The sequence below is a fragment of the Balearica regulorum genome, chromosome 2 (assembly GCF_011004875.1).
Source record: "Balearica regulorum gibbericeps isolate bBalReg1 chromosome 2, bBalReg1.pri, whole genome shotgun sequence".
Classification (NCBI taxonomy): domain Eukaryota; kingdom Metazoa; phylum Chordata; class Aves; order Gruiformes; family Gruidae; genus Balearica; species Balearica regulorum.
The window spans coordinates 116,839,079-116,856,043 of NC_046185.1; the positions used below are offsets into that span (position 1 = coordinate 116,839,079).

General features: G+C 41.5%; 1 protein-coding gene across 3 annotated transcripts in view; it reads right to left on the reverse strand.

Moving 5' to 3' along the window:
• Window positions 1-4,227: 4,227 nt before the first annotated feature.
• STAC (SH3 and cysteine rich domain) overlaps window positions 4,228-16,965 on the reverse strand; it is a 75,337-nt gene continuing 62,599 nt past the window's right edge. The window contains exons 9-11 of one of the 3 annotated variants that reach the window (XM_010299233.2): window positions 16,007-16,058; window positions 15,740-15,877; window positions 4,228-6,797 (exon numbers count right to left, since the gene is read on the reverse strand). In XM_010299233.2, the coding sequence (XP_010297535.1) occupies window positions 6,699-6,797; window positions 15,740-15,877; window positions 16,007-16,058 (289 nt within the window). In that variant the 3' untranslated portion in view covers window positions 4,228-6,698. The other 2 variants (XM_075745488.1, XM_075745487.1) reach the window with 2 other exon arrangements.

The following is a 16,965-nucleotide window of genomic DNA, read 5'->3' on the forward strand; positions in this document are numbered from 1 at the left end:
TTCCAAAGGGTCAAAATAAAGTAGCGTCTGTTTTTCCTCTTCCATCCTTGATCGCATGAGAGCAGACCCTCTCCATCCCCAGTGCTAGTGGGGATGTGTCTCATCAGTCAATGAGTGTAAAATGAGGATGGCTGGTGTGTTGGTGAGAAAGGTGCTGCAGCCTGCCCAGCCAGAGAAGGACCATGAGCAGCAGAGGGGAGCAACACCTTGCAGGAAGGCACAAAGAACAACCATTTTCTGCAGTGCAGTTTTAGACACTGCAGAGGTGCGCAGGGAAACCAGACTCCAAGGTTTTGGGGACTGCTGCCATATTGACTGCTTTGTTTGGCTTCTGTTTGCTTGGGATAATTTTGGTTATTTTCCCCTGCCAGATGCAAGGGCAAGGAGTGGCCAGCCAGCAACAAAACTGGCGTGATCCCTGGAAGGAAGGAAGAGCAGCTGGAAAGAGGCTCTGCTGGCGTGGGCTGGGCATGCCGGGCACAGCCCAGAGGTCTACTCTGCGATTGTGCCCACGCACCTTCAGCGCTGCCCTCGGGTGAGAGCGTGGGGTGGGAGCCGCTGCCGTGGCCACCCCGGCCGGCCCCACAGGGAGACGGGGCCATGAGGAAAAGGTAAGGGTTTGTTTCAGTACCACTACTGCTCTGTTTCTTTTAAAAATTGGATTTTACCCACAGCTACGTCTTGTTTTTTTTCTCTTTGTGATGCAAAGCTGAAACAAGTCTCACAGTCTCAGTTTTGTGGTGTCAGCCTCTGACCCTACCAGCTGGCAAACCGCTGGTAGCATAGTAATTACTCAGATGTTGATTTACTTCATTCTAATGAAGGTAAATTTATGCGCCCTTCTCACGGTGTGCATGTGGGACTGACTATCACTTTTTTAAAAAAATTATTTTAAGCCCATAGGAATGCCTCCTGGCTCCCTCTTCTTCAGGTCTCCAAGGAGAAATTATTCTTTATTTTCAATATCTTGTTATTGTGAGGCAGCCAGGTCAAAGAGGTATGATTTACATGTTGTTCTGACAGTATTTTCAGGCTACCAATTTGTATGCGGCATGCAATCCTAACTTTGCCTGATGAATGACACGCATTTCAGAGCAGCGAGCATCTTGACTGTGCTCAATGTATTGCATATTTGCAGTTCAACTGCCTGTAACTCTGGGGTTATATGTTATATATCTGTCTGTCTCAGTACTTACTGGGCGCTAATTACCATCCTAACTAGGTGCTGAGCACATTAAGAGAAGGAAAAAAATCAGACAGGACAGATTTATAAGGGCATGTGCTCTTGCCATTGGGTCGATGTTAATGAATGTAAGATATAGATACATATCTATATATGTTTATGTGTTGCCTGTAAGTACATAAATAAAATATGAAATTAATTTAGGCTTATTTGATAGAACAAATTACATTAATTTAGGTAGGTGTTGCGTAGAGTTCCTTGAGCCATTCAGGAGATGGACACACATGCTGACCTGAAGCAGTTTTATTATGATTTTTCTGGGCCTCTTTTGTGGAGATCCTGCCAAGTGTTCATTCCCCAGACATATAACAATTTTCTATATAAAGAATGATTTTAAAAATAACTCTCATGTACCTCTTAGATTCAGATGTTCTTTTTAGCCATGGAAAACTCAACATTGTGGTGACATATATTCCCACTGGGAAAAATATTTATTCTCCTTCCTTTACAAAATGTAGTGCACACTATCTGGATGATAATTTGGGACTACATTTTTCATGAAATGTCTCAAATATGAAATTAAACACTTGTGTTGGTCTGATCCTATGCAAAGTGCAGAAGGAACATGCATGGGAATATCATTCACACTCCATGCTCCTTATATTTTAAACAGAACCTGACATACTTGGTACTTGTTCACGTTCTTTTGTGCTTATTTTCATTGCTGTATGAGCACTGGTGATACCAGTGAATAGAAATACGTGTCTGCATTTTGCTTTTTGTTATGTGTGAATCAGCAAAGCAACACCCACTCTGGTCTGATTGCCCAAGCCAATGCTATTCACTCTGGCAGTTCATAGCATCTCAGGATGTTGTCCAGCAGAAACACTGTGAAATGTTAGTAGAAAATGAACCACATCATACAAATCTACCTCCCTAGGCAAATGGTAAATGCGTGCTACTGTTGTTCTCGGAAGTTATGGACAGTCAGTATTCTTGCAGGCAGGGATAGGGCCATGCTAATATTCTTCCTGCTCAGTATTTGAAATTAAAATGTCCTTAATAGGATCAGTTCCATATGATATTAAAGGTATATTTGTATTTAAATGCAAAATGTTCTATTTAGGAAGCCACCCTTATCCACCAGCCAGTAAAGGAAATTCTGTAGAAAGAAAAAAGGGGGAAAAATGTACCTCTTCTCTCATGTCTAATAATAACCATCACTAGTAACTTCAGAGGCACTGTAAAATTAAGAGAGGCAAGGTAGTCAGGTGTATCTGTTACAGAAATATATGTTACACTTTTACACATCCAGAAATTAGGGCTAGGAATTCTTCTGCCCTGATACAGATGTTATGTCTGCGGAGCTCTACATCTGACCCAGCTATCCAGTGCTCCCTTGGTTGTCGACGGGCAGAAACAGGCACTTGTGAGGCACAATCTAGCTCACGCAAAAGCAGAAGTCTTCAGTCGGTCAGATGAACCATAGTACTGAAGTGCACGTTACACTCTTCTGGGGAAGGGGGAAAGCAAATTGATTTACCAGCTTAGTTGTAGACATTCACAGTTAGATCAGACAAAGTACATCATAGATTTTTGGGGGGAACGATAACATTGACTACCCTTTTCCAAGATAATAGCTGAACTCCAGTCTCTGTGGCATTCAAGGATTCTTTTTACTGTGGATTTAAATGCGACAAGATTGATATGGCTTGCTGCATTTACTCAGTGTCCTTTAGGGAAAGAAAGATGTAATTTGAAAGCTCAGTAAATCAGACTTGTCTGCACATATTTAAAATAAATGAGTTGGTTCATTTTCCAAAGACATCTGTCTAGTGCCATTTTAGACAACCTACATGACCTCCAGTGGCTTCTTTAGAAGGTCACGGCTCTTCCCAATCTCCAATGTCCCTGCCTGCTGGCCCTGTGCCGGTTCCTCTGATGGTGCTGGGTGCTATATTTAATCAGTTGAATCTCAACAAATAATTACAAAATAAGGCCTGTAAGCAATGCTAAAGATACACAATGTTTGTAAGAATAAGTGTCTTAGTTCCCCTGGGGCAATGAGTCTGCAGCTGACAGTGCACTGCAGCATCTGTCTCCAAAGGAAGCCACTGAGTCAAAATGGCCAAGCGTAGAGAAAGATGATAATAAACTGAGACATTGTGTTATTTATGTATGGGAGGAGATCATGATTCGCGCAGCTCATCCTCAACTCATGTTGATCAACTGTTCCTAGCACTTACGAAAATATTCTGTAGACAGTTTTATACTGTGATGAGATGTTGAATGGCTTAAAATACATTCTGATCTGCCAGAAACAAATGTTCAGGAAGGCCCCACCACAAAACTTCGCTCCAAGTCTACACATGCTACATACATTGCAGAAGAACTACTTCAGAAATGGTTTGCTAAATGTGGCAAATGCAAGTGCTGTAGATCTTAAATGGAAATGCTCAGTAACATCCGTTGCTGATGGGTTTAGTGAATGCTCTTGAAGGTGGATAACTGAAAATTATATGGTCTGATGCAAAGAAGCCAAGAAACATACACTTCTATTCTCCTTCCAACCATCGCATAGTCTTTATTATGCAGAATATTAAATTAAATCTGAACAGCATTTATCTCGTAAAATTCAATTTTTCTGAGCGTATGTCAGATAAAGTCCATTCCATCTTCTGTCTTTTAACTGCTTGCTAATGCAGTATCTATTGTGAATTGCATATGGTAGGAAAAAAATGATGGGATACTTGTTTGGATTCAGAGTAAGGCATCCAAAATAAAGTTGAGGAAAATGACCTTAATTCAGCAAAGTGCTTCAGCTTTAAGCATGCAAATAGCCAATGAATCACATGCTTAAAGTAAGACTCATGTATGTACTTCTTGCTAAATTAGGCATAAATTACGTCTATATATCAAATGGCAGCAAAAGCCCAGTAAAAAACCAAAACAAACCAAAAAAACCCACAAAGAAAAGATAACCATGAAAGCTTTGGTTCAGAAGCAATGCTTTCTCAGATGTAATACAGTCCACATAAGGTCTGTTTTGTTTTTACTCAGTCACTTTATTATTTATTGCTCAGTATCAAAAGGAATCAAACTGACATTGATTAAAGGCCATTGTGAGTTGTAGGTAATATTCATATAATTCTTTGAATAGTATGATGCACATAGTAGGGATAAATTGAAATCATAGAGGACTGAAATAGGAGGGAATCACAGTATGATGCAATCATGTAAACAACAGCACATATGTGTAGATTAATACAAATTTCATTTGTCCACTTGACATGCCTGATCAAAAGTAGCAAATATTTTAATTCTAACAAACACTTGAGTTTTTCCTTTGAAGGGTGAATATAAAAAAAATAATCTTATAAAGCAGAGTGGATTAATATGTCTCCACTGCTTTTCCTCTTGATCTTTAAGGCTTATCAGAATCCTCTGTCCTGCCACTGAGTTTATTGGTTACTTAGGAAAATGAGCTGAGCAAATGTTCATTGTTTAAACTGAAAAAAACCCCATTTATAAATTGATGATATTCCCACAGAAGATATGAAATCAGATACTTTTGATCAGCCAGGAGGACATTAATAATTGGTATAGACCATTTATGTTACGAAGGACCACATTTCAGCAGCTGACACCCCTGCAACTTCTTCCTCTGCAATGAAGTGATACGTAAGAGCTGCCAAATGTGTCTCTCAGAGGTTGAAGACTGATCTGCTCTGTGAATTTCTGGTCATGTGTAGAGTTGCACTGGATTTCATAAGGCTTTGAGTAAGATCAGCTATTGAAATCGAGCTATTGAGACCTGGGCTGTGCAACACAGATTCCAACTGCCTTAGCATATGGAAGCAGGACTGGTAGCTTGTTTTTGGAAATAGCGTCAACTTTGCAAAGGCCTATACTAGCTTGGCAGCATGTGAATTCCTTCTTGAAGTATCAGGATTTAGGACATCAATTTGGGGTTAACTGCAATAAAGACTGGCATTCAGTCTCAAGCTGGCCAAATAAGGCATGAATTCAGCAGGGCGCTTTGGGACAGGACTTAGTCTCTACGTCATAATACATGCTAAGCTGTTTAAGTGTATTTGGTGCAATTACATCCAATTAAATACTTGGAAATTAGGTTCCCTGTCTTTCAACATCATAAGGCCTCTGCTCTACAACAGGTTTGGCACTGGCTGACTTGTATAATTTGGTCAAGATCCACAGGTCCCACAGACTGCTCTCCAGGTACCAAAAGGTTCATATGCCCAAAACATATTTGAAGATGGAAGTTTACATGGACAAAACAGACCTGTCTGCACAGTCTCACTGGGATGAAGAACATTTATGGGATGCTCACGGTGGTTTATGCCAAGGAGGACTTCATGTCAGTGTATTTACTGCTGAATCTGCAAAACTTCTATTTAGCAAATGATGAAGACGCCTTTGGTGTGTGAACACAATGCTAAGACACTCAGTGCCTTTCTGTCACGAGTTCTGGATTTTGATAATTACAGACCACTTCTGTGTGCAGTCTGTCCTTTCCTAGCATTTTCAGTCTTCCAGGGGGTTAGTTAACTGTTTTATTTTTTATAAATAGGATTAATATATAAAATCTTTTAAGTGCAATAAACACAGAAAAATATAAAATGTTTCAAGCCTGTGGCTCTCTCCCAGCATTTTGCCCATTTTCTGTATCACCAGGTAAAGGTGCAGGAAACACAGAGGGACGTTTCCAAGCAGGCTTGTGAATTGGAGGACCAGCTATTTTTTGTGAGCTATGAGAGCAGCCATCACACCCGACATATGCTGAGAGCTTTTGTTCGTATACAGAGAAAACAAAGGACACACAAGTTCGCTACTCTTTCATATGGGAAGATTGCACAGAAAGAGAAAGCTGCCGACTTCCAGGGCACAGTGCATTTCTCGGACTGACGTTCACGTGGTCTCTCCAAACTGCTTTGTTATGAGACTAAACACCAGGATTAAACGGTTAAACTGATCAGTTGATACTGGGGACAAAACTGTAGAACCACAGCCACTCTTTACTACAAGCATTGGACTGTAGTACGAGGACAGTTTGAATGGTATTTTTCCCCCCCTCCCCCCTAAATACACACTTCAAACAAGAAAGCAGTCCAACAGTTTTCTAAGACACAAGAACAGAACGCAAGTTTAGTCCTTCAAAACAAGCTGTCTGTCTCCATCAGGGCCATAACAGCCATCTTGCACCAGAAATCAGCCCAGACTTGTTTTTTTTTTCCTTACCTTATTCCTGTTAGTATCCAAGGACCCCTCATTTCCCTAGTGGTTTCTGACTATATTTTCTTTCAAACATTCTACTTTTCTTATTTCTTAGTGTTGCTGTGGCAGTCTAAATGTCTTTTTTCTTCTTGTAGTTGCAGTTTTCTCACTATTTCCCTGAACATCTGCAAGACAGCCCATCTGGGTTGACACAGTGTGAGATGAGGCAGACAGGCATTGCCAACAAAGGGCTCCTACTGCAGCAAGCGGGCTGTTGAAATCAGATGTTTTCTAAGACGTCTATGGGGACAAAGCCTTTCTTCTTCCCGCTGTATACTTTGATAAAGCCGTCGTGTTCCTTTTCAGAAGTCACACAAATCTGAATGCAAAGAAAGTACGAAAATAATAAACTCTTTGCCATGATCAAGCAACAAATTATTCCAGGCTATTTATCAGGTGGATTAGACATCCTGCTAGTTACTTCTGTAAGTAGAACATTCCTTTTAGACTCTCACTGCTTTGATAAGAAACTCAAACTCATATATTTAGAGAGTTACCTTTCCCCCTGCCTCCCTGAAGTGCCACATATACATGAAAGACATTAAAATCATAAAGAACTTTGTGGTGGATCAAAGATTTTGAAACTTGACTTATGACTTCAGCCTACTGTAATGATTGTGATTTAGTTGTCTGTGTGTGAGAGGATTGGGCACTGCAGATCATAAGCTAGCTGGCTCCCTCAACAGTTGGTGGTGAAAGTAATCATGATGCCAAGGTGGGTCACTTGCAGCAGCTGATCTGAATGCAAGCATATTCTCTTTTGCATGTTTAAGGAGTCCAAGTACTTCTCAGATGGGCAGTGGGTTATGTCATTTACTCAGCTCTCGCACCTACAGGTGCCTGTGCCTGTTGTGGATACCAAAATATGTGATCTGAACCCAGCTCTGTAAGTGTGTTTGCGTAACACCTACTCCAGTTGGAGGCAATTACGGTGAAACCATATGGTCTTTACAATAGTACAAGGATTACATCGTGGTAAAGGTTTGCATTTCCTGAAGACCTTTGTGATCTCAGGTATTTCCATTTTAGGGCCCATCCTGACACTTTCGGTAATGGCTGAGCCATTTGAAGGCCTAGTGGCACAGATACTTTAGACTGGGCACGTGAGCACAGAGCCACACAAAATAAAGAATTGTTTTCAAACGTCTGTGCCAAGGAGTTATGTATTTCCTACTAATCCAACAAGGTTAAAATATAGCAATAAAACTGATGGTCCTATTGAAACCAATCTCCTCATTTCTGACGATGTCAGTGCCAGGCCTTTAAAGCCCTCTGTCTGGACTAACAGTCACAAAGGCTCTGTCTGATAGGTATTTACAGTGTTTAATTACAATAATTCAGAAGGTATGAAATGAACAAACATGGCTCGAAAATGTTCCTGGCTAAATGCATTTCAGCATGACTGTTATGGATTATATAGTGACACCTAAATGCCACATCTGAGTTCTGGACCAGCTTGGCCTTCTGTTGTTACATCCATAAAATTTACTAACAACACTGATGCTGCCAGAGGGAAATGAAAGATCATAAAAAAGGAGGCGAAGCTGCTTCATATTTGCCACCTCCAATATTTGGTTAGGTGCATCTCTGTACCTGTAAACAAAGGTTTGGAAAGCAAATGGACTCATTAATTTTCTTACTTAAGCTACCCACTTAACACTAGCTGAATTGGATCCCTGGGGCAGAATGACTGAGCACACCACCAGAGCTGACATGCAATTTAAAAAAAAAAAAGGGGGGGGGGGGGGATTGTTGTTTGGGCTAAATCACACAGAACTGTGGGAGAGATATGAAATTGCTGTTTAGTTTAGGTAGTGCTGCAAAAGAGCCAAGCTCATTTGTGTCATGAATCCCTAGCACAGCAACTGCTCCCTCTCCAGTCACATCACCATTTGAAGCAGAGAGGTGTAAAGCACATGTACACAGAAAGGTGTTTCTGACTACTGCTAGATGTTGGACTGTGTCTCAGAAAGACTATGAAAGCTTCAACAATGAGAAAAAGCCTACAGAGAAACACCAGGATAAGTATAGCTGAGCATGGCAGAGTATCCAAGAATGGGAAACAGCATCGTGATTGAGAGTCCCCTTCTCGGTTGATCCCTGCTGCTGTGTGGGAAAATGAGCCTTTGCAGCTTCTCCATAACTAGACCTGGCTGGTTAAAAGGAAAGCTTGACTCTACCACTGTGCTTTCCTCCTAACTAAAGATGTCTGCAAGACCTCTAGCTTTTTGCATGGGCCAAAGAATCCCCCAAAGTAGTCAGGTCTCCAGAAGGAACCTCCAGAGGTCTGCACTGCTCAGTAGCCATGCTGCATTTCTAGCTTAACCTCTGGTGCTGTGCAGAACACCTTGTGAGACCAGAGTGCTTTTCCCTGATGTCTTGTACTGTCAGCAGAATGATTTGTGGACAAAAGAAAAATACTGAACTTTCTGAACACTGGTTTTCTTTATCCTAGGAGTGAAAAAGGATGGCAGATTTGGTCTTTTTTATAGAGATTTTTTTTTTGGTTCTGCTGCTAGTTTGAGTGCTCCTTGATATCGGTGAGAGTGCTCTGCTACAGCAATAGCTTTAGGTCTTCACCGGGCATGAGGTGTACAAGGCCTTTCTGTAAGAACTTCTCTCACTCTACATACTAATACATTGATCTGAATTCCCCCATTTCCAGCTGAAATTCTCTCACGCTAATGCACAGCCTTGCATGTGCTGGCCCCTGGCTGGCAGAGTTTTTACCCACTCCTGAAGGAAGGGGATGTGTTGGGGGCAGAGTGAACTCGGCCACAATATGCCACACTTTCCTAATCCCGTGCGACTTGGGTCCCCTGCGGCTGTGGCAGCTGCTGGAGCTTTGCAAAGCCCTGGAGCTGCTCCAAATTCCAGAGTTTCAGAAAAGAGGGAACACACCACCATCTTTGGCCACTTTTGTCCTCATCCTCTTTTGTGAGTGCTGCCAAGGATTTCCACCCACAAGTTGGAGGCTTGGGATTTGGCTCTTGTCTTTCTTAAGTGGGTGTAAATCAGGAGTAACCCCAGATAAGTGTATGGTAGCATCCAGAGTTTTGAACTCCACCTGATGAATCAGCTGTCGCTGAGGACTAGCCCTCATGATGGACAGTGAACATGACGGCTGTGAAGGCACAAGGTGCCACAGCTACCATCAATCATGGTTTTCTGTATCAAATTGGAAACTGCTTAAAATGGCAGCTACTCAGGCTGGTGTATTTTGGGGTGAGGGCTGATGGCCTGATAAGGTAAAAGTGAGCCACTGAGCAGCCACTCTCCAGCGAATTTGGCAGCAACACAAATGGAGACAAATGTTTGGTGGGGTTTTTTTTCCTGCACCTTGGCTCAAGAGGTTAGTAGTGGAGTTAGCCACAAGGTAAGAAACGACATCTCAAGCCATTTCTCAATCATGAAGTGATCTCCAGAAATAGCTGAAAGTGGGATCTAATATTATAAAGTGACTTCCCCATTCTTCCATCTCATTTGGTTAAAAAAACCCACCACCCAAACCACTAAAACCAAAACAAACAACTGTTCAGATCATGACTGTTGTCTGAACTTGTCAACATCTGCCCTGAGGATTTTTTATCTGTCAATCAGCCCCAAGCAGATGGGGGAGATGAGCAATTAGGAAATGATCCTTTAATCTGCATGGTCATTAATACTCTCCTGTTCTTCTAGGTCCTGTGCCTTGAGTTTGGGCTCAAGTGGCAAATTCTCTTTGTCCAGGAGCAACTTTGAACTTGCTCTAATTTTCTGCAGCTGTCTTTTGCTTATCTTCTCTCTCCCGTATATTTAACCCATCTGTCAGCCACAGACTGGTTCTGACGTAACAGGAATTTGGTTGTGAGGACAGCACAGTTTCAAGAGCTGTCCTGGAGCCTGCAGACAGTGCCAGGTCAAGAGGTCTGAAGCTCAAGTCTTCCGCTTGTCTGTAAGAATGACAGCCCAGGGACACTGTGAGTTTCTACATCTGCTGCTGCCTGCGCACTGAAGTTCTTGCCTACGTGAGCTTTGTGGAAGGAAATGATAAGTAGTTCAGTTTTCATACCCATTCAGCCATAGTGCAAATGATGATGACAGGTTTTATATCAGCTGTTTCATTAGTGTTTGGATGGAGAACACCAGCTTGTTTTACCTATGGCACTTCTTTAGGGTTTTAAATATGACCTGGATTAAACTGGATGCATGGGTGTGCCCATGTTTTGGACTCTTGCAAAACTTGTGTCCCACTCAGTATCTCTGAATGAACGGGGACACCCTTCCCTGCCCAGCAAGACTGATGTCAATGACAATGAAAGATAGCTGGAAAGAAAAAAACCTTTTCCCCTTAAATCTAGCTGTGAAATGCAGCATTTATTGCTGGGGGGCATATGAAGAACTGCAACATCACTTTCTGCACTGAGTTTGATTTTTAAGTGATTCAGTTCAAATGCATAAAGTACCATGATGCAACTGATTTTCAAAGGCAGATGACTATGGTCTTAGAAGTTCAACTCCTTTTAGAGTATCCCAGGGTGAAAAATGTGGGTACATAAAGTAAATCCTAGGCAGTCAGGTGAAAAGCCAGGTAGCAACAAAGCATCCAGATTAATCAGAAGACGACCCAAGCCAGTTGCATCCCCTGGGGCTGGAGACCTGGGCTGCAATCCTGCCTTGTTAAACCTAATCTCATGAATGTATCTAAACCCATTCCCAGACTCTCTTTGAGTTGCTGGATCAGACCTGCACATAGCTGCTAATGTACGTGTGCCTAAAAGTTACTCTTTTTGAAATTTGTGTGACTGGGTGTTGGGGTTGGAGGGAAGTTTGTCCCCTGAGCTGTGATGCCAAGGAGACAGCAAGGCTGACAGCCCTGGTTTGGAGGTTGTGCCCATCACAACAGCAGTGGCTGATCTGCAGTCACCACAGAAGCTGGCTGGGAGACGCTTTCTGTAAAAGGGCTAGTTTACATCAGTGACATTTATGAAACAGATCCATCGCAAGATGGATCTGTAGCACTGACCTTTAGGTAAAGTTACAGTCCACATTTGGATGAGGCAGACAGTTTCTGATTGCCATTTTTGTTACAAATGTCATGGTTTGGGGTCATTTTTATTGCACATGATCACTTGTGCAATTTAAAATCAATTGTGTTATTTAATCGCAAAAAGCCCAACTCTAAAGTAAGTGGTTTGTATTAGTGTGACTGCAGACGTCAGAAAGATTGCCAGTAAAGGGTGTGAGTAGGGTTTTTTTTAAAGAGGATATTTCCTTTATTTAAGTAAGTAAGTAGGCTATTATACGAGGAATAAAAATAGACATTCAAACAACAGATTTCTATGACTTCTGTGAAAATAAGGATGACCAAAACTGTTAGAGGCATTTTTAAGAGATGATTTTCAAACACTGATGATATATAAGATGTATCTGTTAAAAATGGTGACTTTTTCTTTTATGAAAAGAGGTCAAATCAGAGCCTGTAGTCATGCAAAGAAGTATTTGTATAATGTGTGGTAATGAATTTGGGTAGGCTAGAGCAGAAGTTACAGGCTGGAGAAAAATTTATATATCCAAGTGATGGTACAATCAATCTGAGTTGGAAATTATGCAGCCAGTCTTGTGTGTGAGACAGCTTAAAAGAGCGGAAAGCCACAGAAATTGGCTGGGTTTGGTTTTCCTGTTAATAATCTTGCTTTATTGATGTCAGGTCTAAGTCTGCCTCCCTCCCACAGACTCCTGATTGAACCCTGTGGTACTCAGTTGTCTTCTGAATTTGTTTCAGGACCCACAAATCTGTCAGTGAACCCTAAACTCCAAGATGTTGATGCCTCTGAAGCAGTACACTTTTTCTCCCCCAGGCTGGGTTTCATATTTCATAACGAAATTTTCAGAGGATCCTTTGTGAAGACTAGTTTGTGCATATTGCTCAAGATGGGTGAGCCAACTGTGTTGTTTTTCCCCCAGTCCTCTCCTTGAGTATTAGCTTTACGGGAAAGGTTTGCATGAAAATGTTATTCTCAGGGCATGAAACCGGCAAGTGATTCTGGAGAAAGTCCTCATCCACTGTGCTTCAAACTGTGAAAATATCTCTGCTTGCCTGAAAGGGCTTTTCTTAAGGTATTCCTGTGGCTTTGCTGATGTGAATATATTGCCTTTTGCCTCACAAGAACAGGCTCTCTACTTGGGAACTTTCATATAAGGCACAAAGGGGATAGAAATCTCCAGTATAAACTGTGGATGGTATCAAGCAATATACTGAAAATTAATATTACTATCACTGGATAAGTTTTCCTGTTGGCATATCATCCTTGCCTTTACTGTCAGAATGGTTCTGGACTCTTGTTAGACCCTACAGAATTTGACCTACTAAATGAACTGTATAAAATGAAGACAATTTGCCATACTATAGTCACAGGAATTTATTAGACCAGTTAATGAGTTCTTCTAGCTAAAGTGAGACTTGACAGGAATTAGTAGTAATGAATAATCTCCTCTTCTTGCTAATCTGGAACAAGCTAGTGCTTTGCAAGTAGAACATATATTGTGCTCACAGCACTCTGGACAGCTAAAATGGCTGGTTACACCCCACAGAAATCCTCAAATAGAACAAAAAAAATCCCCAAACCAACCAAACAAACAAAAAAGAACTCTGCCAAACTTTTCCCAGAAGTCCCATTCAGATGTGGGTTTGGTTTTTTTTTTCTTTTTATGTCTTCCCTATTGCACTCCTCTCTGCTTCACATGGGAAAAACAGGGAAATAAAGGACAGAAGATAAGAGAAACAGCTGAAGAAAGAAGAAAAAAATTGACTTTGGAAATATGAAATAAAATTTTAGAGTAAAAAATTCCCAATAACAATTAAAATGTTTTTTATAATAAGAGTTGTTCCACAGTGAAGGCAAAGCTGTTCTGCTAAAAAAAAAAAAAAAAAAAAAAATTTAAAAAAATTGTGCTATGCAGGCAGTGATCTCCATGGTGGGTAGATGTCCTGCAGGCTGGGTTCAAGAGTCTTTGTGCTCCTGTCCCCATGCTGCTGCTACGTGTTGGCGCTGTGCAGGCTGCCAGTTCTCACTGGGGGCTACTATGGGGGGCCTCAAACTTTGAATGGAGGGATAGCGGAAGCAGATGAGATTCCAGGGCCTCACTGTGACTGTCCCACCTGGAAATTACTCAAAATGGCCTTGAAGCTACTTGAATGTCCTCTTTTTGCATAATTTGTGCAAAGGTGGAGTGGGATCTCTTGGCTCAACTCCTTTCCTCTCATGTCTCTGCATTCATGTGTTTGTTCAGTCTGATCTCTGTTCCATGTTTTACACCAAATGTTTATTTATTTCTTCCTCTGAAGCCTCTTCCATGTGGAGTGAGGACCTGACAGCATTCACATTCAACCTCAGCATTTGCATGAGTTTGAGACAGGGCTGAAGAAGTTTGCTAAAAAAGAGGAAGTAGTAGACAGACAGGTTGCATTCATCCCTTTCTTTACCTCCTGCCCTACTGGAGACAATGACAAACTCCTGGTGGTGAGTTCCCTTGTGAGCCTATTATGAAATAGGGACAATAGTAAATCCTTGTGTTTAGATGAAGCTGCCAGACCTGCCCACTTGGAAACTGTGGTTTTGTGAGAAATGAGACAAGAAACACTGTTTGCAGCAGCAGCCACTCTAACAGAGAGGCTCTGGTATGCCCACTGACAAGAAGGGACTCAGACCTTGACCGGTCCCTCATGGTGGCCTGCCATATTCTCACACCACCGTTTCCCTAAGCCTTGCCCTTGTGCATTGCTTATACTAGAGCACACAGGGTGCAAAAACCTCTCATTATTTTGCTTTGGTAATATTTTTCCCCTCTGTGTACACATATATAAACAAGCAAAAGAGGTGCTGGGTCAAAAAAATTTAAGCACCTTCTCTCTTTCTAGCAACTTCAGGGCTGCCCAATTTACTCTGTGCAGACAGGCAGTTAAAATATATTCAGGTTACTGTATTGCTATGCCTTCCTTAAAAAGCTGCGTATACCCAAGAATTGTTAGCACTTGTATGTTTTGCTATGCTACAAGGCAGCTGCAGCAAAGGTACAAGTTAACCTTATCCACCAGTGGAGTGAAATGTTACAGAAGCTCTGTGTGGAAAAAACCTGTGGCCCTGAAGCCCACCCTGATGCTGACTTCTGCTCTACTTTATTAAAATCAGTGGCACTGCTACAGGCACTGTAAGGCAAACAGTTCCTGGCGACGTGATATCAACTGCCAAAGGAAAGAAAATACCCGATGAGGTGGAAGAACATTGGGCTTCATAAGATGCAATGAGAAAAATATAGCTTTCTATTTCATCCAGGTGTCAGAAATCCCAGGCTGTGCGTCATCCTTAGTCAGCCATCCTCCTATTTAAATGAACTTATGCCACAAACCTGACTGTCCCTTAATGTAGATTTCAAGCCCTATCCTTCTCTCACTTTACCTCAGCAAGCATTTATACCCCAGAATCACCAGACTTGACAGCTGGATGGCTGGTAAAAATTTAAATCACATTTAAAATCAGATCAGAGACACAACCCATAATGGTGGCCATGTCTTTCACCTTGTGAACCCACCCGAATGACAAAAGTAGAAGGAACTGCTTAAAATATGCCAGGGTGAATGGACCCTGCGATTCCTCACTGTACGTGGTGTTCTTTAACTCACAGCAGCAGTTCTAGTTTAGAATAAATTACAGCCTGTAGAGAAGGTGTGTAAGTGGTGACACAAGCACTTAATGAATAAAGATACTTTGCAACTGGTGAATAAGAGTTAAATTTGCGATTTACAGGTTTGTTTGGTGCTGTCTTAACTCTGCTCCTGCTGAAGCCAAAACAATGAGCTGTGTTTAGATCTTTGGGCAAGGTAAGGTCTGGGTAGGGAGCCACTGTCTTTTGTCAGAGTAGCTCTAATAGTGAGGAGAAAAACAGACCATTTTTCACGCACGCAAAGTCTACCTCTAAGACTGTGTGTTCTTCAAGCTGTCCCTCTGAAGTCAGTAAGAGTGCATAATACGTAAAGTATCTTTGTGAATGTCTGTAAGACTGAAAATTTAGGCTACGTTAGGCAGGGATTATGTGCTTGTACAAGGCCAACACTGTTCTTAACTGGTTACTAGACACTACTACCATACAATTAATAAATCTTGTAGTAAAATTGCAGTGAACAGCATCTGCCTGTGTTCGTCTTGCACAACATTCCGTCCAGTCATTGGTCAGACTGCTGGATGCTCAAGTCTGGTGGGGATCTGGCACAGGGGAACCTACCTGGTTCTCTTTCAGAGTTATCTGTCCCTGTTCCTTGCAGCCAATGAATGTCCTGATACACCTGTAAATCTTCTCATCGTGTTGTACTCTTTGAACAAAGTTAGCAGGAAAAAATCCAGTTCTGTCATCAATTTTCCCCTGTGGAGAAAACATATTGATAGATGAAGGTCATTAACATTAGTAGCTTTAATACAATTTCAGTATTGAAAATAACATATTTTTCCCTTTGGAAAGAAAACAGATAGGTATGAAATAATTAGCACACACCTTCCACCAGTCTTCATTGGAGTCTTCCAGAAGAGTGATCATATCCCCTGGCCTGTAATTAGAAGAGGAAAAGTAAATTAAGCTGACTCTTAATTGTTATGCTGCATCAGCTTCCACAATTACCTTCTAATAGGAAGCTGGTCCTTCCTTGGTCATTTTATTGAGCATTCACTGCAGGTAGACTCAATGAGGCAGCAAGGTTTTCTTAAATCATACATGGTAACATAGAAAGAGAGTCTCTGTATATTGGGACTAGATCTTTATTTTGAGACAACACCTGTGAACTGGATTTTTTTGCTTCCTGTTTAATATGAAACCGTTTAAAACGCAGTCCCTATTTGTTACAGGCATTATCTTGTTACTTCAAGACATTTCACATTGTTGGGACACACCACTTTATCATCTGTGTTTTCAAGCTGTGATTGCAGAAGGAAGGCAGCAGGAAAATAGTTCTATTTAACTGACAAAGGCAATTAGTCAGCAGGGATATAATTCTGCCCAGGAATGTCTTTTTGATTTGAATGGGACATATTTACCTTTATAATGTGTGGTGCAGGGTTGTAATTGCTAAGTATCAGCATCCAGCTGACTAGTACCAAAGCAGAACTAGGAGAATAATTTGGCTGGAAATGCTAATAGCAAAATGTGCTGAGCTAATTTTGTGCAGGTAGTTGAACAGTTATTTGACCTCCTTCCCCCCATTGGTGGCACTTCATCAACGTTATTATGTAATTATAACAGTGCTGCGCTGTAGAAAGTAAGTGGCAGCCCATTTCCAAACGGATTAACCTCAGAAAGCTCTGTCTGCTTAATAAGAGATATTTCTTTGATCTTAGTAAAATTAACAGTTGACCCCCAATTATTCAGCTTTCTTTGCATACCCTGTTAGGCTCACTATATAGTTGAGGTATCAGCACAAGAGCTTGCATATGCATCTGGAGCATGTGATAGATAACGGG